This window comes from Symsagittifera roscoffensis, chromosome 9, assembly GCF_963678635.1.
Source record: "Symsagittifera roscoffensis chromosome 9, txSymRosc1.1, whole genome shotgun sequence".
Classification (NCBI taxonomy): Eukaryota; Metazoa; Xenacoelomorpha; order Acoela; family Convolutidae; genus Symsagittifera; species Symsagittifera roscoffensis.
In genome coordinates, this window is record NC_087070.1 from 41,896,602 (window position 1) to 41,922,155 (window position 25,554).

Genomic DNA, 25,554 nt, shown 5'->3' on the forward strand with positions numbered 1-25,554 from the left:
TCAAATGTTTATCATTTTTCTCCATAATGACCCTACCAGTTTTGGGGATGAAAAATCTAATCAAAAACAATCGTTTAAATAATATTCTCTATTTTATGCGATATTCCCTTCTTTTCTTATGGATTTGGGAAATGTCCAATTTTGACCATGTCATGGGAAAATTTTCACGTACCACAAAACATTCTGCCAAGTTTGAAATTTAGGGTACAACTTAAAAAAACATCTTGTATGTATCCTCCCAAGCATAAGCACTTAACTCTTTATTTGAGCAGAGAAACTACTAAAAGTTTTTTAGTTTTGTTTGATAAAAACAGGTATAATGAAAAGTTTGAAGTTGTTTTTTTTTCGAGACGCTTTTGATTTTGTATTTTTAGGCCTCTCATTTTTCTTATGAAGTACTTTACTAATTTTTACTAAAGTAGTACTAAAGGAAAGACCAGCTGTTCTTATGTGTGTGTGAACATAGTCCACTACTCAAAAATTCTATACATTTTTTGGCCATGACATGTTTAAATTCCAGGGAATTTTTTCTTCCTTTTTGTTACATTTTTTGTTCTCCAAAAAATAAGATACTGCCAAATCTGAGATTCAATCTCTATTTCAAAAAAGAGTAGGTGCGGTCTACAATTTTGTTTAGAAAACGCCATGGGCCTTGAAGAACTCCGATTTTGGACCGTTTTTTGGTACAGTTTCCGTTTTATCTAAAATGACTCTGCCAGTTCTTGGTTTGCCTACTCAATCGAAAGAACAAATTCTAATGGATATTGTCTGCAGAAGCGGCTAATCCTTAATTTTTATAGAGAAACTGCTTTGGGCATGATTGAACCGCAATTTTTTAAAAAGTTCTTACAGTTTTTTGCTGATTTTTTTCGTTCTCTGTCATTTGACTCAGCCAATTCTGGGGTTGAGCATCCAACCGAAAGTTTGCAGGAGCTTTCCCTAATTGGGATGGTTCGGAAAAGGTCTATTGTTTCACCTTTTGACCGTTTCTTTGATTTTTTTTGGTGAAAAAACCTGCCGAATTTAAAATTCAGTATTGAATCGAAAAATCAGGTTATGGGGATTATCCATAACCTACCAATATCCATAACCTGCTAAAACCTACCAATATTAGTAGAAACCCCGTTTTTGGAAGTTTTTTTTTCTCAGAAACTAACCGTTAAATTCTGAGATGATGAGTTCAATTGAATGAAGAAATTATGGGATAGTTAACAAGGTTTAAATGAAATTTATTGAAATAACTTCAAAACCAATAGGAATGCGAACTGAAATAACGTCAACCAATACGAATGCGACAGAACACATTTCTGCGACAGAACACATTTCTGAAAACACACCAATCCAGCTGAGCATAATGAAATGTGTTTTTATAGGGGGGGGGATTCTTTACAAGATACCATAGGAGCGGGGGGGGGGGGGGATAGTTGCAAAAGGGAAAGAAGATTCTTTGAAATTACAAAAATTGCATGAGCTTCTTCGTTGGTTGAGTTATTCTTTGAATTATTTTTTCTAATGGTGGATATTTTTCGCCATAAGAGGAAAATAGTTATAGAGATTGGTACTGATTTGAACTTTGACCTTTCAATAGGACTTCCTGCTTAATCAACTGGACAAAGAGGTGTACAAGCCCGTCGTGATCAATTTCTCGGCCCAGACCAGTGCCAACCAGACCCAGGACATTATCATGGGCAAACTGGACAAGAGGCGCAAGGGTGTCTTCGGACCTCCTCTGGGAAAACGAACGGTAAACAACAACGACAGAAACCTTTTCCGGAATTACTCAAATCAATTTTCATCAATCATTTTTGTCAAACACTTCATGTTTTTTAGACTTTTAGATAGTTCACAGATTTTATTTAAATTTTTTTTGGATGTTGCAAACTGTTTTTAATGGAGTTTTGTAAAAAAAAAAACAGCTTTGTGTTAGAAAAATAATGCTTCAAATTTTCTCAGTATATCCAGCCAAATTGAATATTCAGTTGAAGCTTTCTGACTTGATTTTAAAATTTTTCTGCTTCTATTTTTCGTTTTTTTTCCTATTTAAGAGTCGATGAACGTAGTTCAGACTCTTATATAGGCCGCGATGCCTTTTTTTTCAGGAAAAGTCTTAATGTTTGTACAGGCCCAAAATTACTTTTTCGCGGTTTGACTTAGGAATTCTTTTTAAGTTCAGTTCATTTCCTTTGTTGAAAGGAAGGCAAACTCCACTATCGAACAGAGAAAGTGTAAAGGTCACAAAAATTGAGATTTACTTCTATTTTCGAAAGTGGATTTTGTTTTTCAGATTTCCCAGCGAAATAAAAATTTTACTTATTGATTCAGTTTTCTCAAATTATATGTTCATTTTATCAATGAATTGCCAGTCATAAATTTTTTCGGAAATGCAAGGTCATTAAGGCCATCTATTTTTTTGTTTGAATTTTGAAAGTTGAGATTTTTTCAAAAGACAATTCAGTATTTTTTCTGCTTGATTGTGTTCATTGACTGTTTTCGAACTGTCTGTTGGATATGTTTGTCTATTGGCCTTGTTGTTGTGTAGATAGTGTACGTGGACGATATGAACATGCCTCTGCGTGAGAAGTATGGGGCACAGCCTCCGATTGAATTGCTGAGACAGTGGGTGGACCATTGGCAGTGGTACGATAGAAAAGACTGCACCCCCATTAAACTCACAGACACACAACTCATCGCATCCATGGGACCCCCAGGTACACTCCTCCTTTACCCTCTTTACCCATAAATCCCCTCCCCCCTACGACTCTTCAAGATCAATTCTGGACCATGAGAGGCCAGTGATTTGTCGCCAGCGAAAATTTTTATCACTAAAAAGTGAGCCTTTATAGTCAAGCATGGTTGTCATGATATAAAACTAAAGGGGGTCTTTTTGTGATTTAGAGATCCAATTCCTTTGGAATCGAATGGTCCCCTAAGGCCCTAAAGCAACCCTGATAAAAACCACCAATCACCATGATAGTCGAATATTGCATTGTTTGCAATAGTTAACAGAGCTATTAAACTAACCCTCCTTTGTTGGGTTTTCTCCTATATGCGCTCAGGCGGCCTTGAAATTATAGATGCATAGGTTTTTCTATATTTTAATAGAAAGTTAGAAGTGTTATTTCTCGAACGATTGATCGTTTATGATTGAGCAAATAATTCTTCATCAACTAGTCTTCATTTATTTATTTATTTAATTATTTCATTTTTTTTCATCAAAATTTCGAATCGTGACTTAGGCGGTGGACGGAACGTAGTGACTGCTCGTTTCTTGCGACACTTCAACACAATCGTAATCGACGACTTCAATGAGGGCACTTTGACAAGTATCTTCAATGCCATCATGGAATGGCACCTGTTCTCCAGAAAGTAAACACAAATAAACAACAAAAACATTAACTGTAACTGCAAATACTAACCACTAATAATCACTGGTAAAAGTTTTTAACATCATTCTAAAACACAACTCGATCGCAGCAATAAACAAAACCGGTTCAAGCTATAATTTTCATAATAATTTCTGATGTCGTGTAAGTTTAATTAGTCTGAGCTTAATCAAATCGAGTCTGTGTACAGTTCGAAACATGTTGATGTGGTGAAAGCGTTGCTTGCCTGTCGACTGACAAAAAGTGGAACAAGCGGTCTACGGCCACGTAGTTTTTGTCTCATATTTAAAAAAATGAAATCAGTTTTTGCCGACAAAAAGTAGAATAAGCGGTCTATACGTCATGCCAGTAGCACAGATTGTTACGACCACATAGGTTTTGTCTCATATTTAAAAAACGATTTTTTTGAAAAATCGAATTCAGTTTTTTTCTATAAAATCAGTTTTAATCAAGGCTGCTCATCCGATACCAAAAAGAAGTTTTTCTGTTTAGATTTTTTGAGTTTTTTCAAGTAATTTTTAAACTTCCGTCTATTTTTCATTCACTATTTTTTGATACCTAAGTTTCATTAACTTCCCAATCTTCATTTAAACTTCGTTTGAGTTTCATGGCTGAATCGGTTTTTTTTTTCAGATTGTTTGCCAAAATTGTTTGCAAACAATCTGAAATGAATCCAAACTTGTTTGCTAACTCATCTGTTTTGCGCTTCTATCTAGGAGGTGGTCGCAACCCCGTCACCCCCCGATTCCTGCGACATTTCACGACTGTGGTCATTGACTATGTCTCGGATGACTCGATGCTGACCATATTTCTCGCAATTGTCAACTGGCATCTAACAGCTCGGTACTAACCACTTCTGATTATTACTAACTTCTCTTTATTGCTAACTTCTCTTTATTACTAACTTCTCTTTATTACTAACTTCTGTTTAATACTAACTTATCTTTATTACTAACCACTTACTTCTATTCAATAGCATCAACTTTGCTCCCTCTCCTCTAAACAAATTAACTTAACATCCTCGCTATTTAATTTGGGACCAACAATGCACAGGTTCTAAATCTAAATGTATAATACTCGATTTTGATTGGCTCAAAATCCAACTGAGAATCAAGTTAAAATCCGCACCCCTAAAAGAACTAGGTGGGGAAGGTGTTGACTTTCTTAATTTTTCATTTTCAACGCTCAAAATAATTTCTTAAAAACGGACGGGTACCTAATCAAGTTTTGTTTGTATAGATATCGAGCGATGAGTATAGCTTTATCGCTTAATTACTTCTAGCAATCGTGTTTTGCGACATGTTTCTGTCGAATTGAGTTTTTGAGATTTTGATTTTTTTGGATGGTTCATTGCGTTTTTCAGTTTTTTTTCCGTGGTGGGTCTCGGCTACCCCTGCCAGTTTCTGGTATAATGTATCGCAAGTGGTGCGTGCTCTGCTTCGCCTTTGTGCAAAATTGATGAATTTCGGTTAACCAGGCTTATTTAAAGTTCAACCATCTCTGTTGTACTTTCGGTTACTAACTAAATGTTTTATCTTTAATAACCCTTAATACAGTTTGTGAACCAAATTAACATCCCCCCAAATCAAATTAATGATTGAGGAGGATGTTAACTTGGTTTTTAGTTGAAAATTTCAACTTGTCAGAATCTTGCATTTTATACGAGCGCTTTTAGCAAAGTTAATCCAAAATAAAAACTTAGAAGATCTTAGCTTGGTCAATCTTGGAAGGATGTCAACTTGATTCCAATTTGTGAAAACAAAAACATTTTTTTTTGTCAAACATTTAAAAAATATCATTGAAAATGCGGTAATTTTCTTACAACAATATTCTTGTCGATAAAAGTTGATGTAAGGAGCTTGATATGAACTTCAAAAATTATTTCATGCTCAATTTGTAGTCGGTATGATGATTATTCTCTCTCCTTATCTTTATGAAAAACTTTCCCTCTTTCTGGTCTTCGAAGTCAAATAATCGATTCTTAGTTCTATTTCTCTAAGTATCATAAATGTCGTGCCCATAATTTATTGTGAATATTTTTCAGCGAGTTCCCCGAATCTTTCAAAGAAGCAGGCCAGCAAATAGTGTCCTGCACTCTGTCTGTCTACAAGAGTGCGATGGTGAATCTGCTGCCGACCCCCACCAAAAGTCACTACCTCTTCAACTTGAGGGACTTCGCCAGGGTGGTCCAGGGGGTGTTGCTGTCTGTGCCCGACACCATGGCATCCCCTCAGAGTCTCAAGAAACTGTGGGTGCACGAGGTGAGAAGAAACAAAGTGCAACTTGATTAATTTTTACCATCATTGATAAAGGGGAGATTTTTTGTCTTCGGCTGTGTTTTTACACTTGCGATAGCAAATTTGTTGCAACCGGGTACTAAACTTTTTCCCCTAAATAACTTTGTTCACAGATATCAGCACGTGGCGTCATATTGTTTCAGTTCAACAGTCTATTAATTATTTGCACTGTGAATAACTTAATAATTTATTTCTAATGTATCTGCTGTAAATGTTTTTGATGAAGTTTTTTTTGCAATTTTTTTTTCAACTTCTGGACTTCGTCGCTTTCAGTTTAATTTTCGTCGGCTTATTTTTTGTTTTTCATTTCTTCGCGTAGTTTAATGCTCTTTAAGGAAGGTTGAACGCTAAGTAAATTGTCGTTGTCGATCTTTTTCATTGAACAGTCTTTCGGCTAATTTTGTCGGCTTTAGTTGTTGTTGTTGTTGTTAGCCCACGCGGGTCGGGTTGGGCTCTTCTGTCTCCAGGTCAAGGAACTTAGCAACCTCTACCGGCCGAAGCCACAGGTCTGCTGGGGTGAGTGGGGAGGGGTTTTGGGAGCAGTTGAAAAGGTGACATGTTGTGTGGGGGGCAAGGGAATAGGTTGGGCAAAGGTGGGAGATGGAGCTGTCGAGGCGGGATAGGTAGGTGTTAAGGAGCCGGCTGTAGCCAGACCGGAGTTGGGAGAGCTTACAGCGCGTGGGACGTGGGAGAGATTTTTCAGAGGGGTCAATCTTTGGGGGAGGGATACAAATAACTTTAGACGGAGGGGTTTCGGCTAGGAACTTGATTACAAGGGAGGTATGGTTGTCTTTTAAAATTGGTTTGTAGTAGTTAAAAATAAAAGTGGAGACTTCGTCTCGGTCGTCCAAAACTAGAGGGTGGTTTGCGTAGACTGAAAAGTCGGTTAAAATTTTCTGGGTGTCTTCTTTGAAGCAGCTTATAATTGAGGGGCGAAGTAGACGGGGAGGAGGGGGATGTGAATGTATAAAATTAATGGGATGGTGGGAACGATAGGTAGAGATAAAAAATTGAGATGACAGAAGGGTATGGTGGTCTTTGACCGTTAGGATTTCAGATTCACTGTGCAGGTGGGCAGTGGAACTCATTAGTTTTGATCCAGTAACAACGCGAAGGGATTGGTTTTGGGCAACCTGCAGGCAATTTATGGAGGTTTTACTTGATGCGTGGGACCATGCGGGGGCTGCATAGTCAAGTATGGGGCGAATTAAAGCTTTAAAAGTTAGGAGGAGGGTTTCTTTGGAGTGACCCCAGGTTGATCCTGCTAATGCCTTCAGGATTCCGATCCTGCGTCTGGCCTTTTCAGCGGATTTTTTGCAGTGAGTGGCAAAACAAAGTGTTGGATCAAATGTCACACCTAAGATTGTTGGATTTTTGTTTAGGGGTAGCGCCTCGTTATTTAAAAGAACACAAGGTGTTTTATTAAATTCTTTGTTATAAGAGGAGAAAAGTGTAACTGATCCTTTAGAGGACGCGAAACTTAGTTTGCGTGAGGTGAAAAAATCGTAGAGCCTTTTTAGGTAGCTATTGATGGAGTTTGAGGCGATATCAATATTGGAACTGCTTGCGAAGGGGTGGAAATCGTCTGCATACGAAACAAGGTTTACATTATCGGGAGGTGGCGGTGCATCATGGACATAAAAATTGAAGAGTGTGGGTGATAAAACAGAACCTTGGGGTACGCCACAGTGGATTATTCGATGGGGGGATGTGTGTTCACGGAATGAGGTGGCAGCTTGTCGACCATTAAGGTAATTATTTAGCCAGCGGACTAGACTTCTTGGGAGGGGAGTGTCATGAACGAGTTCCACAAGTGAGCGATGACACACCATGTCGAAAGCCTTAGATAAGTCAAGTGTGGCTAGTACCGTACGTTTAGGGGGGCGATTTTGGTTAAAACCGTCTGAAATGTAAAATTCGAGAGTGGAGAGAGCTGTGGTGGTGGAGTGAAAAGGGCGGAAGCCGTGTTGGTGTTTGGCGTTGGGGAGATGTTTGGTAAAGATGGGGTGAACGAGCCTCTCCAGAATTTTAACAGCTGGGCAGAGTAAGGATATAGGTCTGTAAGATGTTGATTGTTTAAGATCCTTATTGGGCTTTGGAAGCGGTGCAATTTTTGAATTTTTCCAAATTTGGGGGATAATGTTTTCGGACAAAGAGATATTAAAAAGGTATGTTAAGTATTGAGTAGCAAGTGGGCCGAGATGTTTAAGATGTATATTACAAAGGCCGTCGGGACCTAGCGCTCGCGATGGTTTGCTGTCTGCAATGGCTTGTTTAGTATTTTCAGGGGTAAAAATTGGGCTGTCTGACAGCGGTAGTTTGGCAATTTTTCTTCTCGTTATACGAAGGAGTTTGTCAGAGGCGTGGGGTCTGGCATTTGTGAATTGTTTGTTAAAAGAGCTGGTAATATCACGAGGTGAGTGTATGGGTTTAGAACCAAAAGTAATGGGGTGTCTTCCTGCCACGGGCTTAGATCCATTTAAGGAGCGTACCACTTTCCAGAACTTTCTGGCACCAGTGCGGTAGTCGCAAGTCCGGAGGAATTCTCGCCATTTATTTTCTTTGTCCTTTGCTGTCTGTTTCATGAGTCTACAGTTCAGTTGGGATATGACTTCTGGGGGGAGATTTTGTTGTCGGCTTAAATCTCTTTCGGCGGCAAGGGCAGTGGACTCGGGGGAAAGAGAGGGAGTGAAGTGGCGAATACGGCCAGCGGGGATGTGGTGGCGTGCTGCCCTGAGCACCAGGTCCCTCAAGAATTTCTCTCCGGCGGCAACTCCGGAAGGTGGAACCGCTGAAAAGAAACCCTCCTCAATTTCCTCTGTGAATTTGATCCAATCTGCTTTTAAAAAATTTATAAAAGTCCTTTTAGGTGAAAAATTTATAAAATCATCCAAGGGTAGTTCTAGAAGAATGGGTAGGTGATCTGATCCTAGAGATTTAATTGGGGTCCATGATGTGGAGAGTAAGAGCGATTGGGATGCGAGGGAAATATCTGGTGACGAGAGTTGGTTTTCTGAGTTAAAAGGGACTCTGGTTTGTGTGTCATCATTTAATGGTGCAAAGGTGGATTCGGTTATTTCATTGCTAAGTACAGAGCCGCGTTGATCTTCCTCGATGTTGGAGTTCCATAGTTGTGAATGTGCGTTGGCATCCCCGAGTACTAAGGCGTCCCCAGGTTCAAGTAGTTCGGCAAGGGACGCAGAGTAACCAGGGGGACAGCTCGAGCGCGGGGGGATGTAGAAATTATAAATACGAAGCTTGGATGAACTGGCTACCACTGATATGCCCATAGCCTCTAGTGTTCCATCGTTGTTAATATTTATTTCTTCGTATTGTATCGACTCATGTATGGCTATGAGAAGACCGCCCCCTTCTTTTTCTCGATCTTTTCTAAGTAAAGTGTAGTGTGAGCCAAGTGAGGGGTTTCGAGATTTCTTTCTTAATTTAGTTTCTTGGAAGACAGCAATATGAATTTGATTTTGAGATAAGAAAGCAGCAATTTCGGGTGCTTTTCCGGAGATACCGTTGCAATTAAATTGAAGGATTTTTAAAAGGCCTTTGGCGGGGTGTGGTGAACTATTTACATTATTAACAGCAGTATGATTAAAATGGTTGTTTGAACTTGAGTTATTTACACTATTTACACGATTACGATTTGCGCGATTTTGGGAGGAGGAATTATTATTCGAGGAGGTGGGAAGGGTGGGAGGGGGAGGGGGGTTAGGGAGGTGGGGTTGGGGGGGCGGTTAGGGAAGTTGAACAAGTTTGGGAGTTGGGGGTGGTCAAGTTAGAGGACCTGGTGCCTGGGGGAGGTAAAATGTAGGTAGAGGTACAGGTAGGGCAATAGTAGTCAGGGTGGTGTTGGTTAAGGTGGGTAAGACCACTACATTTAAGGTGAATGTAACCACAGATGTGGCACCAGACACTGGGCTGGGTGCGTTTGATGCGGAAAGAGCAAGGGGAGCAAAAGTAAGGTCCTGGACCAGGGTTTGGATTAATGCCGGAGCGGAGTAGTAGTATAAGGATGAGCAGACGGAGCAGCCTGGCCGGCTTCAGACGCTCCGTAACCGAAAACCCGGAGACTTCTGAGCTTCTCCCGACCCAATGGGAGGGGGGGCTTGACGCCATTTGCATCTTGGTGGGGCCCAAGATGTCGGATCCACCACTGGAAGGCGGCGTCGTCTGGATCCTGTCGGCTTTAGTGATCAGTTTTTTCAAAGTTAATTTGTAGTTGTTTTTAGTGTTTTCATTTTTTTCTGCTATTTGTACTAAAATATTTTTACTAAAATTGACTTCGTTTATTTTCTTTTTTTTCTGCCCAAATGATTTCGGCTTATACTTTATCGGTTTAGTGAACTAATGCTGAGTAGTTTCTAGATAAACATAAATTTTATGGTCCCATCTGATTTCACAAAATGCTAAAAAGCTTAATAGAATTCATAGTTTTCATGACAACATTTTTTATTAGTCATATTTTTTTGAGTTATTTTTAATTTCTTTTTTTTGCCCTATAGGTTTCGGCCTATATTATATCATCGTATGGAACTCATATATTTTTTCTTTTGACGCGCAAATAAAGTTTTGTGTAGGTTTTTGTTTTGAGGGTGTGTGGGACTTGATAACTTTCTATAAGTCACAAATCTTGTTGATTTTTTTCCTGCTCAGAATGTTTCTGCTAAGTTATTTTTGGTCTTTTTACCGCTTGATTTTTCTTCCAACGCTAATTTTTTATTTTGTTGTCTTGGTATGTTTTTGTTTCAAAACTAGCCTTATTTATTTTGATAGATCTAGTTTTGAAAAATGCCGTTTCTGGTTCTTGTCATTCGGTTTTTCTGCAGTTTTTTAAAATTCATTCTACAGTTTTTCAGTTGGCAGTTCATAGCTGTAGTTGTGCCTGTAGTGAGAGTATCAAATTCAGTATAGCAAAGTGTATGGGTGGATGATGAGAACCATATTACAGATACTGATTTTTCTCAAAAACATTTGTTATTTGTTTTGTTTTTTAAATTTTTTTTTGGCTGTTATACACAATAAACGTCACAAAATTGGGCGCTTTGTAAGGATGTCATCCATTTTTGTTATAATCGGAATTGAGGTTCTAGATTTTTTTTTGTTTTACTATATCTGAAAGTGTTTTTAAAAGCTTTTAAAATGGTTTTTTCTTTATTGCAAGTATTTTTTATTGCTTCCCTTCGCCTCTGTTCGAGAAAATCCGGTTTCAACTATTTATGTTTTGACTAGTTCTTTGACTTTTAATCCGGTAGGTTTTATAAAAAATAAGTTAGTTAGAATACTAAATTTTGTTTTATTCCAGAAAGCTATATTTTAAAACTTCACTTAGCGCTTCTTTGTCAAGAAAGTTTTTTCTTATCAAAAAAATCTGAAAATATGGAAACAAAAATTTTTCTTTTTTTTTCACAACTGCTATCGGTTATAACTAAATTGGCTAATATTCTATCTCTTTGCATATTTTTCTTATTACACCACAAACTAAAAGTGACACTACTTTGAAAAAAGGAAAATAACGTTTCTGTGCTACTTTTACACCACCCGTTTATCCTTGTTTCTTGTTTTTAATCAAGTTTTGATCGAATTTTTTTCAAAATTGTCTCTTGGTCTGAAAGCCATAAATAGCATCTAGAAAATTGTTTTAGATCGACTGACTGCTAAAGCGGATACAAATAGTTTGCTTGGCTCCTTTTCATTTTGAACAGTCCAGCATGTGTATTAATTTTGTCAAAGCTTTTTTTCAAGTTTCTACAAGAAAACTAAACAAATATGGTTTAATTTTCTGCAATTGGTTTTGAAGAACTTTAAGTTTTTTAGTTGAACTTGTCTTTGTTTCAATTTTGAAACGAAGACGTTTCGCATTTTTTTAATTGGTTTTCGAATTCAAAACATTTATAGCTCAGTTTTTTTTAGTCCTATTCAGCTGATGTTACAAAAATTCGAGCTTGTTTTTACATGTGCTCTACTTTTTGATGATTGTCTAAAATGTATTATCTGATTTTTTTTGTCAACGACGTCATTGTAATAAAATGCAAAATAAAGATTCTTATCTATTTTTATACGCGCAAAATTCATACCAGAATGTAAAAACCACCTTATCAAGCTTAGCATACTGAATTTATCATGCTTGTTATAATCTTTTGTTTCTCATGCTTTCAATTATCGAAAAAATACAATCGTGGATGATAGTTATTTTTGCTGATTTGGACCACCTTTATGAACAAAACTGATAAAATCATGGCGAAGCCTTCAATTTTTCCACTGCTTTTTGATAAATTGAAAAAATGATAGCAGTTTTTGGGTAGACTGGAAAAATTGATGATATTTTCAAATTAAATTGTTAAATTTTCTCCGTTTTTTTTGAAAGTTTCCCGCAACACGATATGTAAAATACCCAGTGATGCTCTATAGTGTCCAATAACGTATAAATAAAACCAAATAATTTGTTGCAATTCTTTTTTGTTTGGTTTCTCAGCAGCATTGAATCTCGGCTTTTGCAATAATAGCACGATTTTTTTAGCGCGTTAATTTGCTTAAATCTTACACTCCGAGCACACATTTTCATTCAATTCGGTCAAAATTCGGAACAATAATTATTTTCAATTTTGTCTGTCATCATTGTACAAAAATCGAGCATCAAAATTTCATTGACTGGGTTCAATTTGCTTTTTTGAAAATTTTGACAAATTTTTTTTGAAGTTTAATTTGAATTTTGTACGATTTTTAGTAGCGAAAAGAGATAAAGAAAGAAAGCATAGAAAAAACACACTTCGCACATATGTGGATCAAAACGGCCCGTATCAGGGCAAAGACTTAGGGTTAAGACTGTTTCGCTTGTATTTTCTAGTCGTCCCAAGTAAATTTTTGGCAAAATTGGATGCGATTTTAAAATATGATTTTTTAAACCTTCAACCCGAATCCATTGTTCTTCAAAAGCTAGGTTGATTCGCCGCATTTGCAACGCTTTAACAAAATAGGAAAAATACACGGATTACTTGACACAAAATGGCCAGGTTGGGATTTTTCAAAACGCGAAGTTTTTATAAAAAGTAATTTATGCGAAACTTGTTTTCCCTTGCGACAGCCTTTTTAAAATTCAAATCATAATAATCTAAATTCGCCAAAATTTTTTATTTGCAAGAAAAACAAGACTTAACTGGAAACAAACTCCCGGGCTTTGCCGGCTCAAGCATGGGGGCTACAGCAACTTGGATTAAAACTGAACCATCGAGCTACGGCAACTAAGCCGACAAAAATAAACAGACAGACGATAATCCGAAAAACTGCAAACACTCTAGTTTGCAAAAAAGGGCCCAGACGGACTCGAGCCGCAAATCTTTGCTACCTCAAGCAGTTGTTTTACCTCTACGCCAGATGTGCCGGATTTGATTTGAAATTATTGTCTGTCTGCTTATTTTTGTCTGCTTAGTTTCAAGGAAAGCACTTTTTTTGAAAATTTGACTTCTTTGTAGCATTACAAAGCTTTTTGTAGAGTTTCTAATGATGAAGGCAATTTTGTTCCGGATATCTTAAGCTTTTGTTGCAATTTTTATTGACAAACACGATTTTTTCCGTTTGATTTTCATAACAATCCTTTGTATTGCAAGTGGTGCGAAGCTCAGCTTCGCCTCTGTGTTTTATGTTTGATCAAATATTTTGCAGATGTTATTTAAAAATACTCTTCTGAAAATGGTTGAATAACACTGAGGCGAAGTCGAGCTTTGCACCACTTGCGATCCAATAAAAAACAGCCGCTAAATCGGAAAAATTTCAAAAATAACAAAATCTATCAAAATAAATAATTTTCTAAAAAACAACAACAACAAGACAATAGAACAAAAAATTAGCAACAGAAGAAAACTAGCCAAGCTTTAAAAAAGCCGAAAGTACCTGAGCAGAAACACTTAAAGCCGAAACTATTTCACAAAAGACTTATAAAAACTAATTAATAGTTAAAGCCCTATCCACCTCAATGCACGCTCGGACACAAAAGTTTTTTTTTGCTCATCAAACGACGCAATATGAGGCCAATAAACCGATTTAATAAAAGCTGAAACTTATTAAACCGAGAAAAAAAAGAAGAAAAAAAATTAAAAATACTTGAAAACTAATAAAAAGATGTTTAAGCCCCATAACCGTCAAGACGCCCACAAAAGTTTTTTCACTCATTAAACGACGGGTACTATATAATAAGTCCGATATATTAAGGCTGAAATTTTCTAAACCGAATAAAAAGAAAAGGAAAAAATGAAATCAGAAAAACAAGTTGGCTAAATTACTATCAACCTAAAATGCAAATTTCGAATAGGACGGATATTCAAAATGCTAACATGCTCAAAGTATGTCTTTTGCAGTTCCCAGCAAAGAACAGGAGACTATTGAGTTCAGGAATTGAGTCCTGTGACTAAAGTTATTTACGGGAACAAATGTTTCGTACTCGATTGCAATACCCTTGCTTACCGCAAGGGTAAACAGTCGATAATTAAACAGTCTAAATAAAAAAAAAAACACGCCTCGAGCATATTTATTCTGCAACTGTCTCCTAAATCGGAACAACAAAAAATCAGTCCATTTGTGGTATCTGATTTTGCTCAAAAGTTCGCGCCCGATTCCAAAATTCGTCGCGATGAAATTTATTCAGGGGCGAAATTCAGATTAAATTTTTTAAATTCATTTATAGCAAAGACATGAAATCTTCTCAAAAAGAAAATGTTGTAAAGAATTGGGCTCTCAGAGGAAATAAATTGTAAGTTGAAAAATAATGTGATTATGTAATCATAATTCGTGTTCAGATTTACCGAGTGTTCTACGACCGTCTGGTGGATGACGGAGACAGGGCGTGGCTGTACACGTACACTAGAGATGTTGTGAACAAAGAGATGAAAGAGAACTATGACTCACTGTTTGAATCTATCGCCAGTGAACAAGGAGGCACTGTCACTGAAGATGACATGAGGTCATTCATGTACTGCGACTTCACCGTGAGTACATGTGTTAATAGTCTTCGCCACTCAAGTGCAATGATCTAGGGTTCGAATCCCGTGGGGTACGCAGATTTATAAAACTTGTTTTCTCTCAGGTTTTTTTCTCATTCTACGAAAGCTTGCTATTCTAAATTGCAGGAAAATATGATTTTTTTCAAACCAAAATCTTACAAATTTGCTCAATGCGATATTCTCTTCCAAAGTATTGCCAAAAAGTCCAGATTGCCGACCTGCAAAATCAAAAAACCTCCCCCCTGCCTCTCAAAATAGCGTGCGAGCGCAATGGAAGAATGTATTGTATTTTTTTTTGTCGTAGAACCCGAAAGCGGAGACGAGGTACTACCAGGAGGTGGAAAATGTGGATAATCTGCGTACTATAGTGGAGAGCTATTTGGACGAGTACAACAATCTATCCAAGAAACCCATGAACCTCGTCATGTTCAGGTACTTCCCCAACCCCATACACCCTTCTTCCGTTATGGAGTATTGTAAAATTTTGGAATATACACTATTATTTACGAAGAGCAGATGAAGAAAATCAAAAGTAATCCAAAGATGACAGATTGCTTTTTTAAATTGATAGGCTAAATTAGATTCGCTCCTAAATTACTAAATTATTTTCGGTAAATAGACGTTAGCGTTAAGTTATCAAGCTGAAACTGCTCATTTTGATGTCGCAAACTAACATTTTGCTTATTTCAAAAGTTAAAACCGAGCCAAAAATCCATTCCATTTTACAAAAAAAAATTGCTGTTTTCTGACCAATTAAGATGGTCAAGGTAATGCATATTGTGAAATTATTGGCAATAACTGCTCAAAGATTAAATGACCACATCTATTCATCACATAACTACCATCCACAAAAGATGCAATAAGCTCCTCCTCCCAAAAGAAAATTTTCCACCATTTCTGCAACCACCTAGTTTTTTTGATCTTCGTTGCTGTTTTGGATTGCTTGATCAAATAGTTGAACACTGTATCGCTGAAACTTGCTCCAAAAGCAACTTAATTTGTGGAATCTGGAACAAATGGCATCCAAAACAAATCAGTATATATGTGAATAGTAAATTCCGCTCTCGCTGAATCCGCAACTGTATGCGGAATTTGCAAATTATAAGCGGAATCTGTTAATTGTATATGGAATCTGAGTTTTGATTGCAGATTGCAGTAACGTATTTAGTTACGTCTTTACATCAAATCCATTTTAAATTTTTATGCTGCTGAATTGCACGAAAACCACTCAATTAATTAAGCCTTTCCATTTAACCTTCATTAATTTTCAAGTTAAATTTGAGATTAGACGCGAGGTTCCAATCCAAAATTTTTATTGAATAAAAGCTATGGTTCAGCTGCTGGATATCTCAACTGCTGGAGTTTCAGGATATCGAATGAATTAATTATGATCTATACTGATTTTCCGGATATCGAGTTAAGTGATTTATATCTATACATAGTTTCAAGATATCGGATAAAGTGATTAATTTACACATTGATGCCGAAATTACATGAGGGATTTTAACCTACAATAATCTGTTGACGCATTGTATAACTTTCAAAGCTAATTTTAAATATTGATTGTACCTATTCAGTGAGTTTCCCAAATTTTGATCGCAAAAACAGCTTTTTGGGAAATTTATAAAGGGTACATTCACGACTTTAATCACACAAAAATTTAAGATTTGTTAATGGATTCCACTGACAATGGCTAACTCCTGGCTTGTATTATTTCGCATTTGCTAGATATTAATTTGTTCAAGCACGAACTAACTCAGTGTAAAATTGCGGAATTCATTTACAAATGCTGAATCCGGAACAACTGGCAATATTTGTTCTTTGCGGAATCCGCAACAAAACTAATGTGCCGACAAAATGTATGGAATCCACTTACATTTTGGAACATATTTAAAGACTTGTCTCTGGATTTCAGTGACCTGTAGACAACAAATTGTGCGCCTATCCGTTCACAGTTTGTCCTCATAATGATCATTGCTGATTTTTGTGCTTAGGTTTGCGATTGAGCACATGTGTCGTATCTCTCGCATCATCAAGCAGCCCAGGTCTCATGCCCTGCTAGTGGGGGTGGGGGGATCAGGCAGACAGTCTCTGACCAGACTGGCGGCCCACATGAGTGACTTCGACCTACACCAGGTGGGCCCATGTAACCGTAGTATGGAGGACTCTCTGTTGTCTGGAATTCGGTTTGAAAATAAGTTTTTTTTCCATTAATTCACACCGGAATTACAAAACCTATATCAAATTTCAGTCAAAATAAATTATATAAGTTCAAAGAACTCTACACTGATGTAAATTTTTCTAACTGTAAAAGATAAATCACATGCTTGAAGTAATTGAGCTTTTTTCCAACTATTGACATGTTTTGATATTTGCTTTGATGAGTTATGATGTAATAATATTTTTTATCAGGTGGAGCTGAGTAAAGCGTATGGGCTGAACGAGTGGCGGGAGGATTTGAAGGCCATCACGAGGAAGACGGCTGAAGGAGACAACGACGGAGTGTTCCTATTTTCCGACACTCAGGTACAGAGGAAGGGGGGACTTTTTAGATCAGCAAGATCTTAAGAGCTTTTGTAAAGAGAGTATATTTTCAAAAAAAAAAAAAATGTCAAACAATTTTTGCAGTCAATCATTATCTGGTAATCCCGAAACACTAAAATTACAGTATTTTGCAAGGAAGATTTTTTCAAAAAATCAAAAATATTGTCAAACAATTTTTGCAGTCAATCATTATCCGGTAATCCCGAAACACTAAAATTACAGTATTTTGCAAGGAAGATTTTTTCAAAAAATCAAAAATATTGTCAAACAATTTTTGCAGTCAATCATTATCCGGTAATCCCAAAACATTAAAAATACAGTATTTTGCAAGGAAGATTTTTTCAAAAAATCAAAAATATTGTCAAACAATTTTTGCAGTCAATCATTATCCGGTAATCCCGAAACACTAAAATTACAGTATTTTGCAAGGAAGATTTTTTCAAAAAATCAAAAATATTGTCAAACAATTTTTGCAGTCAATCATTATCCGGTAATCCCGAAACACTAAAATTACAGTATTTTGCAAGGAGGAAGATTTTTTCAAAAAATCAAAAACATTGTCAAACAATTTTTGCAGTCAATCATTATCCGGTAATCCCGAAACACTAAAATTACAGTATTTTGCAAGGAAGATTTTTTCAAAAAATCAAAAATATTGTTAAACAATTTTTGCAGTCAATCATTATCCGGTAATCCCAAAACATTAAAATTACAGTATTTTGCAAGGAAGATTTTTTCAAAAAATCAAAAATATTGTCAAACAATTTTTGCAGTCAATCTTTATCCGGTAATCCCGAAACACTAAAATTACAGTATTTTGCAAGGAAGATTTTTTCAAAAAATCAAAAATATTGTCAAACAATTTTTGCAGTCAATCATTATCCGGTAATCCCGAAACACTAAAATTACAGTATTTTGCAAGGAAGATTTTTCAAAAAATCAAAAATTTTGTCAAACAATTTTTGCAGTCGATCATTATCCGGTAATCCCGAAACACTAAAAATACAGTATTTTGCAAGAAAAAATGCGTTCCCTGCTAACCCTTTCAATAAAAAGCTCTATTTTGATTTTCTTTGCGAAGGACATATGAGTTAAGTTTTGCAGCTGTTTAAAGGACTGATTTTTCTGTGATTTATCAGATTTACTATCAATTAAACAGTATAATTCAAATAATTTGCAGCATTCCGCAATATTTTTTTGAACAGTTGTTTAATTGAATTCTACCATGGATAAGTTTCTCAAAAATGTTAACTTAATCAACAAAACTTGATCTATACTGGTTACAAGTGTGATAGATAGGTTTAGGAAAATCAAGTTTGAAAAGCAAGTCAGGTCATTTTCATTTTTATGAAAAGCTCAGAAAGTATTAAGCAAAAAGAAAAGCTGTTTCCGGAGATATAAAAACCCCCGTCTATATTTAAGGGACCCGACCATCTCACTTGTACCAGTACTGCAATATCTGTGCTAATGATACACTACATCCGATCAGTATTTTTTGGGATCAAGCTATCATCCTCCCCCCAGACGTACCATGTTCAGATATTCCACCCCAGCAATTTATTCGAGTTAAACTTGCTAAGAGCTGCATGTAAAATGCGCGATTCTGATTGGCTGAAACTTCCAAGTTAACATTCTTCTTTACAGGGGCGTCAACCCTAAATTCGCCCCTGCCCCTTAACATGTTCTGGGGGGTTGAGGATTTTAACAAATATATCTCCATTTAGATCAAAATGGAGGCGTTTTTGGAGGACATCAACAATTTGTTGAATGCGGGTGAAGTGCCCAACATATTCCCAGTTGACGAGAAGCAGGAGATTTGTGAAAAGATGCGACAGATTGACCGACAGGTAACACATCCTATTCACTCTTATGTTATGCCAAGCAGTAATTCAGAAGCAATATGTGCTACATGCACAGCTACCGGCTTTGCTTGTGTTTTTTGTAATTAGTATCCATTTTTTTCCTTAGTTTTTATAAAAAAAAACAAAAAGAAGCATAATCAAAGGAACATTTTTTGAGGCCTGATTTTAGATGTTTTATCTGCAGTTTTTTTTCTTCATTTTTTAGTCAACCAACCTGGAGGCCTAATCCGAAAATGAATTATGTAGATTGGCCCAAAAATTGCATATAACCATGACCCATTAGGCTATGACTAATTTGCAGAAGCTCACCTCACAATTTGCAGCGCACATGCGATTAGAACCAGCAATCTTATGCTTTCTGGGCACCATCAGTACTGGAGCGCCACAATGCCACAGTTTTTGCTTAAAGTTGGTCAAACATTGAGTATGCACTTTTTAATTTGTAGAAAGACAAGGCGAAGCAGACGGACGGAACCCCATTGGCCCTGTACAACATGTTCGTGGATAGGTGTAAGAACCAGCTGCACATAGTGTTGACTATGAGTCCCATCGGAGACTCCTTCCGCAACAGACTCCGCAAGTTCCCCTCCCTCGTCAACTGCTGCACCATCGACTGGTTCCAGGTACTACCCCTTTATTACCCCCAGGTACTACCCCAGGTACCAACCCACTTTATTACACGCTCTTTTTGGAGATGCCTCCCGACAGGCTAATGCGTTTTTGCTATTCTCCAAAGCCGGACTAAACTGCAAAAAACGTACAATTTCATAGAATGTATGAGTATAAGTTTTTGACTTGAAAATGAAATTTTTAATTCAAGTTCAATTACAGGGACGGATTTTTCTGTGTTCAAATCAAAACGCTCAGATTTTCATTAAGTTTCACTTGAAAAATTCTATGGTGAAGGCAATAAGAAAATGTTTCGGTAACAATTTGAGTCCAGCTGCCGTTGCTGGGAATGATACACAAAATTTTGTTACGTAGCAGTATTTAGACAACCGCGTATTCAGACACTGTATTAACCAATCAGAATCGAGACAAAGAAAGATACCAAATTCATTTCTTCCTTGTCTCGATTCTGATTGGTTAATACAGTGTCTGAATACGCGGTTGTCTAAATACAGACCGCACTCCACATAATTTGTACTCCTTCTCTTGACCTTAAAAGAAGAAATTCTAGTACTTAACTGATACAATAACAAATATTATCCAATATGTAAAACATTATTGAAGCTGAGGGCGCACTCAAAGGACCTCTAAATTTAAGTACCACAATAGCGTCCTAGATACTCTGAGCATCCCATTGCGATGCAAAAGACAAATGTAGCAAAATTGACATTGCTGCAAAATTTGTGCTTTCTGTGCAACCTTGAAAAAGTACTCGATACACACTCAAACTGGGGGTTAGAAGAGATGGTGGAAAAGTCAAAATACTAACTAGCTGTCGTGGGTCGGTTTCTTTTCTAGTTGCTGTCCAGGTTAGTTTTGGACCACCGCGAATATTATTTAATCTTTTTGTTGAAAGAAGTTTTTCATATAATGGATTATTGTATCGGCCAACTGTCTAATTTGAGGATATCTAAGTGTTTGGACAGTTTATCGGTGAATTAACGGTTGAAAAGATGCATCTCTTAGCTTCGTTGGTTAGTTTATTCAATATATCAACTTCAGTCTAACTTTTGTTTGTTTTTAGTCGTGGCCTGAAGATGCTTTGACAGCCGTGGCCACCCGATTCCTCGGAGACGTCGAGATGACGGACGAGGAGCGCCTGGGATGTATTGATCTGTGCAAGGAGTTCCACACGTCCACACGAGACTTGAGTGAGAAGTTCTTGAGCAATGCACAGAGACATAACTACGTCACACCCACTTCATATCTGGAACTCATCAGGACATACAAGGATCTGCTGGACAAAAAACGATCGTACGTTTATGTCTATGATTTTTTCATAAAATTTCTAGCCAAACTAAAAATACTTCGCATTCGTGAGCAACGAAATTGTTTGTCGAAAGGTTTCAAAATAACCTCAAAAATACCATTTTTTGAAACAAAATAGTAAAACTTACTTTGGCAAAAAACTTGCGCTTGGAAAACAAAACTATCCAAAACTTTTTTCAATCAGACACTTCTAACTGAGTTAAAATTGAACTTATTGTATGTATATTTTGAGCGAGTAGAATGAAATTATTTTGGAAAAATACTTTGCTTACAATGGAATTTTGGCTTCTCGAAAAAATTGTATCACAGAAATTTAAGCCGAAACGTTTTGTTTTTGGCGTTTTTCATTTAAATTAGAAAATGAGTGAGATAGATCTTTACAATTCACGCAATGGTTTCTTTACAGTTCACGCAATGGTTCACGCAATATATAAGAAATAAATTTGCCTTTTATTGTGAATAGAAATGATGAAAGTGATGTTGTTGTGGTGTGTTTTCAGGGAGGTGTGGAAACTGAAGAAGAGGTACGAGGTGGGGCTGGAGAAACTGGGGGCGGCCTCTTCAGACGTGGGGGTGATGCAGAAGGAGTTGAATGACCTGCAGCCTCAGCTGATCACAGCCAGTAAGGATGTGGACGAGATGATGGTCATCATCGAAAAGGACTCTATAGAGGTAGGAAAAGAAAAGGACTGTAGGAAAGAATTATCTCTCCACTCAGTAGTTTGCAAAGGTGCAAAAAAGGAATGGTTCCGATTACATGAAGTCATAATTCTGAAGAAATTTCATGTCTGTGATTTGAAAGGGATCTATCTAAGACAAAATAAATCAATGAATCAGGGCTCTTAGTCCAACCACCGATGCCACGAAATGGCTCGAAGCTACCATAAAATAGGGTAGTTTTCACTTTTCTCGCTGATTTTGACCACATCTAAGAATGCATGCACCCAGTCAAGTTCGGTTTCACATGAAAGACTTTTCAGTCGTTATTCGCATTCAAAAAATGAAAGAAGAAACTTTCTGTGTCGTCAAAAATTGCTCTGAAATTTACCATTTTTCAGACTAAATTACACAAATTTAATGCGAAAGTGAATCATCAATCTAATTCTACTACATTTTTTATTAGGCGTTTTTAGGCACTTTTTGGAAAATTTGATCAAAAAATCAAATTTGATCAAAAAAACATTATCCACGAAAAAACTTACTTTTTCGTTTCTGGTTTGAGTTTTCGGATTCTCAGAGCAACTGAATCGACCTTTACGAATCACAAAATTAGATATTGAATGCTGCTTAGTTCTTTGGTTAGTTATGCTACTATTTTTACTTTAGTTTGATTATTTTTGGCAGATTGATACATTATTCAAATGGCCTTCTTCTGAAAAATGACGACAGAAGTTTGAGCAAAAACTGAAAAATATACATTTTTTGAAATAGTATTGTTTCGCGATTTCTTCCTAAATGTTTTCTGTTTTTGTTCCGACTTTCGATACGAAAGTGACGGAATATTTGTGCTCGGGGTGGGTTTTTTTTTTCTTCAGACAAATTTCGACTTTTTAACTAGCCATTTTTGACGGAATTTTTTTATATCATTCAAAAAGTATTGTTGTTCTGAGCTCAAATTTGAAAAGATATTTCACCTGTGATTATTTTTCGTAAAGTTATGAGGGTTTAAAGATTGCCATTTTGACCAATTTGGGACAATTAACGCGCAGTATTATTCGCGCTATTAACGCGTAAGCGAGATTTAATCCGTCTTATAAATCGTTCCAAAATGGTTGAACGAAGCTTATTTGCCATAATTGATTGGTTACAAGGAGCTAAATCTATCTTTTTGTACTTTAAATGGCGTGTGGGGGGATGATTTTCATAAAAAATTTCAAATTAAAAAAAAATATCAAATTTTATTACATTTAAGTTTTTAATTTTATTACTGCTCCATAAAACCTTAAAAGGCAGTCGGAACATTCAGGGCTTCGCCCTGATACGAGCAGTCTTGTTTGGCTTTCGGTAACAATCGGGTTTTCTATAACTGCTTAATTTCGAAAGTAACTGGGCAATAGGCGGCGCATCTATTGCAAATTCGATAGCTTCATATGACTATTTTGCTTACTGAAAACGATATGGAGACTTATTTATGCTCGGGAATATTTGTGCTTCGGAGATGGGGCGTAAAAATTGCCAATTTCACTAATCTGTGATTATTTTTGGTCTATCAAAGTGTTAGCGTCAAAGTAAAGCATTTACAATTGAAGTGAAGCAGGCAATTTGTTTTTATAATTACACTACCACACTCAAATTTTTCTCAGAGGAAGATCAACTACCTAACACATAAGAAGGATTTGAGCCACACAAACACCATTCCTTTCTTTCTCGTAACCAATCGATCGAAACGATAAGAAAAAATTAGGTAAAAACTCGAGATCCAAAAGTTCCTAAATGTACTCAAAAACTTAAAAACTTTGCTCAGCCTCGCAACCAAAAAAACCTGCATAACCTTCAGGAACATTTTGTGTTTCAGAAAGAGCCCTTCCCTTTGCTATAAGCTAAGGTCAAAAGGGAAGAAAAAAATACAAAAAAAGTGAAGGCAAAAATTTCGAACAACTGCCACAAAAAAAAGAACTTGAAGAAAATCTGACAGAACTCTGAAAGATTATAAAAATAACCAAATTACATCAAACTTATAAAATATGAAGTCAATATGCAACGTTAAGAGGGCTGGTTCACAAAAAAATCATAAAAAAGATGCCCGTAAAGGGAATAACGAAAAAATAATAATAATTCATTTTTTCAAAACTTTCAGCTTGAAAAAACCACACTTCTGAATCTCGCGCGACACTTGCCACATTCCTTTGAAGACAAAACAGTCAAAACAAGATTATTTATTGAACATTTTTTCGAAAAAGTCTTATTTTTTCAGTAAAAAATTTTGACATCAAAACTACGCTATACCATCAACTTGAATCGATTTCGAAAAAAATGCTCAACCCCAAAACACAAAAACAAAAAATTCAACCTAAAATTGATTCCACGCACATTCAAATAAAAAACACAGAGCCAAAGCTAGCTTCGCACCAGTTGCGATACAAAACAAGAAAGCAGCTAAGTCGAAAAAAAATGAAAAAAATTTTAAAAAAACTAGATCTGTGAAAATGAATCAAGCTCTTTTTTTTAAAGAAAAACTTGCCAAGGTAATAGAATGGGAATTGAGCATCAGAAGAAAACAAAGCTGAAAACAACTGAGCACAAACCCTCTAAGCCGTCATGAAAAACGACCTATAATTTTTATTTAGATTTCAGCAAATTGTGCGATCCAGAGATGAGCATAAAACTTACGTTCCACTTGAAACCACTAAAAATTAGTTCAATAAGCCGACAAAATATAAGCCGAAGTCATTTGGGAGGAAAAAAGTTTAAGGAACAAAGAAAAAATACAAGTCAAGAAATTACAAACAGCAGAAGTAAATCGAAGCAATAAAAGCAACTACAATGTTAATTGCGCATACTGAAAAAAAAATAATTCTGCGATGTGGCAACTAAGCCGAAAAAATGTAAGCAAACAAATAATTAACCGCCAATTTTTTTTTGAAACGGAATATTTCCAATTTTAAAAAAACTCAGGCCCTGGTCAGATTCCAACCCCGAGCCTTTGCCCTACCAGGCGTAATCGTTACCTCCAGGCTTAGTGCGCCCGGACCGCTAGGAGTTTGAATGAATTATGAACCAGGGTAACTTAAGAGATGAGTCATGTGAACAACGTTTTTTACGGGAAAAAAGTGTAGTACCCCGGTTGCAATACCCTTGCTTATCGCAAGGGTAATAAAAAACTATGCATCGAAAAAAAACAATTTTTCTTACAGAAATTTTGGGCCTGTTTAAATGCCAGGAAAACCTAAAATAAGTGTACCCTCTTGAAAATAAGGAAAGAGAGTACTTAAATAACCTACCAGAAAAAACCACCCTGTGCTCAAATATTCTACCACTTTCTTCGAAAGTCGGAACAATAACTAGGTGTCTTAAAATGTATGTATTTGATTTCCGCCTTTTTTTATTCGGGTTCTCGCATATGGCAAATTGTAGGATCAAGTGAACAACCTCACATAAAAAGACCAAGATAGTATCTTCCAGTTCATGGATCTTTCAGGATTGTGACTTGATTAATACTTGAAAAGATTCGATGGTTTTGGCACTGTAGTTGAAACGCTTATTAAAGATTACTTGTTTGTATATGGTACGTCTAGAATTTTTTTAAACGTTGATTTTCAGACGTGTGGTCCCAAAATAGCTCATATGCTAAAAATGTGATCTAATTTGTTCATGCTTCTGAAGTATTTGGAAGAACACCATCACATTATGTATAAAACAATAACCAGATTGTCAAGTATATGTTTTAAAGTATGAAGTGTTCAATGATAGAAACATGCATCGCTCAGTTATCAAAATAATGAAATTTTGGCTCATCTGTTCTTTTTTTGTGTTTGTCACGTAAAACGTCAGCGATTTTTTGAAATATTCATTTCTTAATCAAATT

At 36.4% G+C, this 25,554-nt stretch overlaps 1 protein-coding gene across 1 annotated transcript in view; it reads left to right on the forward strand.

Annotated features, from left to right (window-relative positions):
- LOC134853917 (dynein axonemal heavy chain 7-like) overlaps positions 1–25,554 on the forward strand; it is a 96,509-nt gene that overhangs the window by 43,896 nt on the left and 27,059 nt on the right. The window contains 12 exon segments of the mRNA XM_063869883.1: positions 1,589–1,744; positions 2,540–2,708; positions 4,100–4,226; positions 5,428–5,644; positions 14,482–14,670; positions 14,990–15,117; positions 16,680–16,821; positions 17,098–17,211; positions 18,954–19,076; positions 19,538–19,714; positions 20,785–21,014; positions 21,530–21,701. Of these exon segments, the coding sequence (XP_063725953.1) occupies positions 1,589–1,744; positions 2,540–2,708; positions 4,100–4,226; positions 5,428–5,644; positions 14,482–14,670; positions 14,990–15,117; positions 16,680–16,821; positions 17,098–17,211; positions 18,954–19,076; positions 19,538–19,714; positions 20,785–21,014; positions 21,530–21,701 (1,944 nt within the window).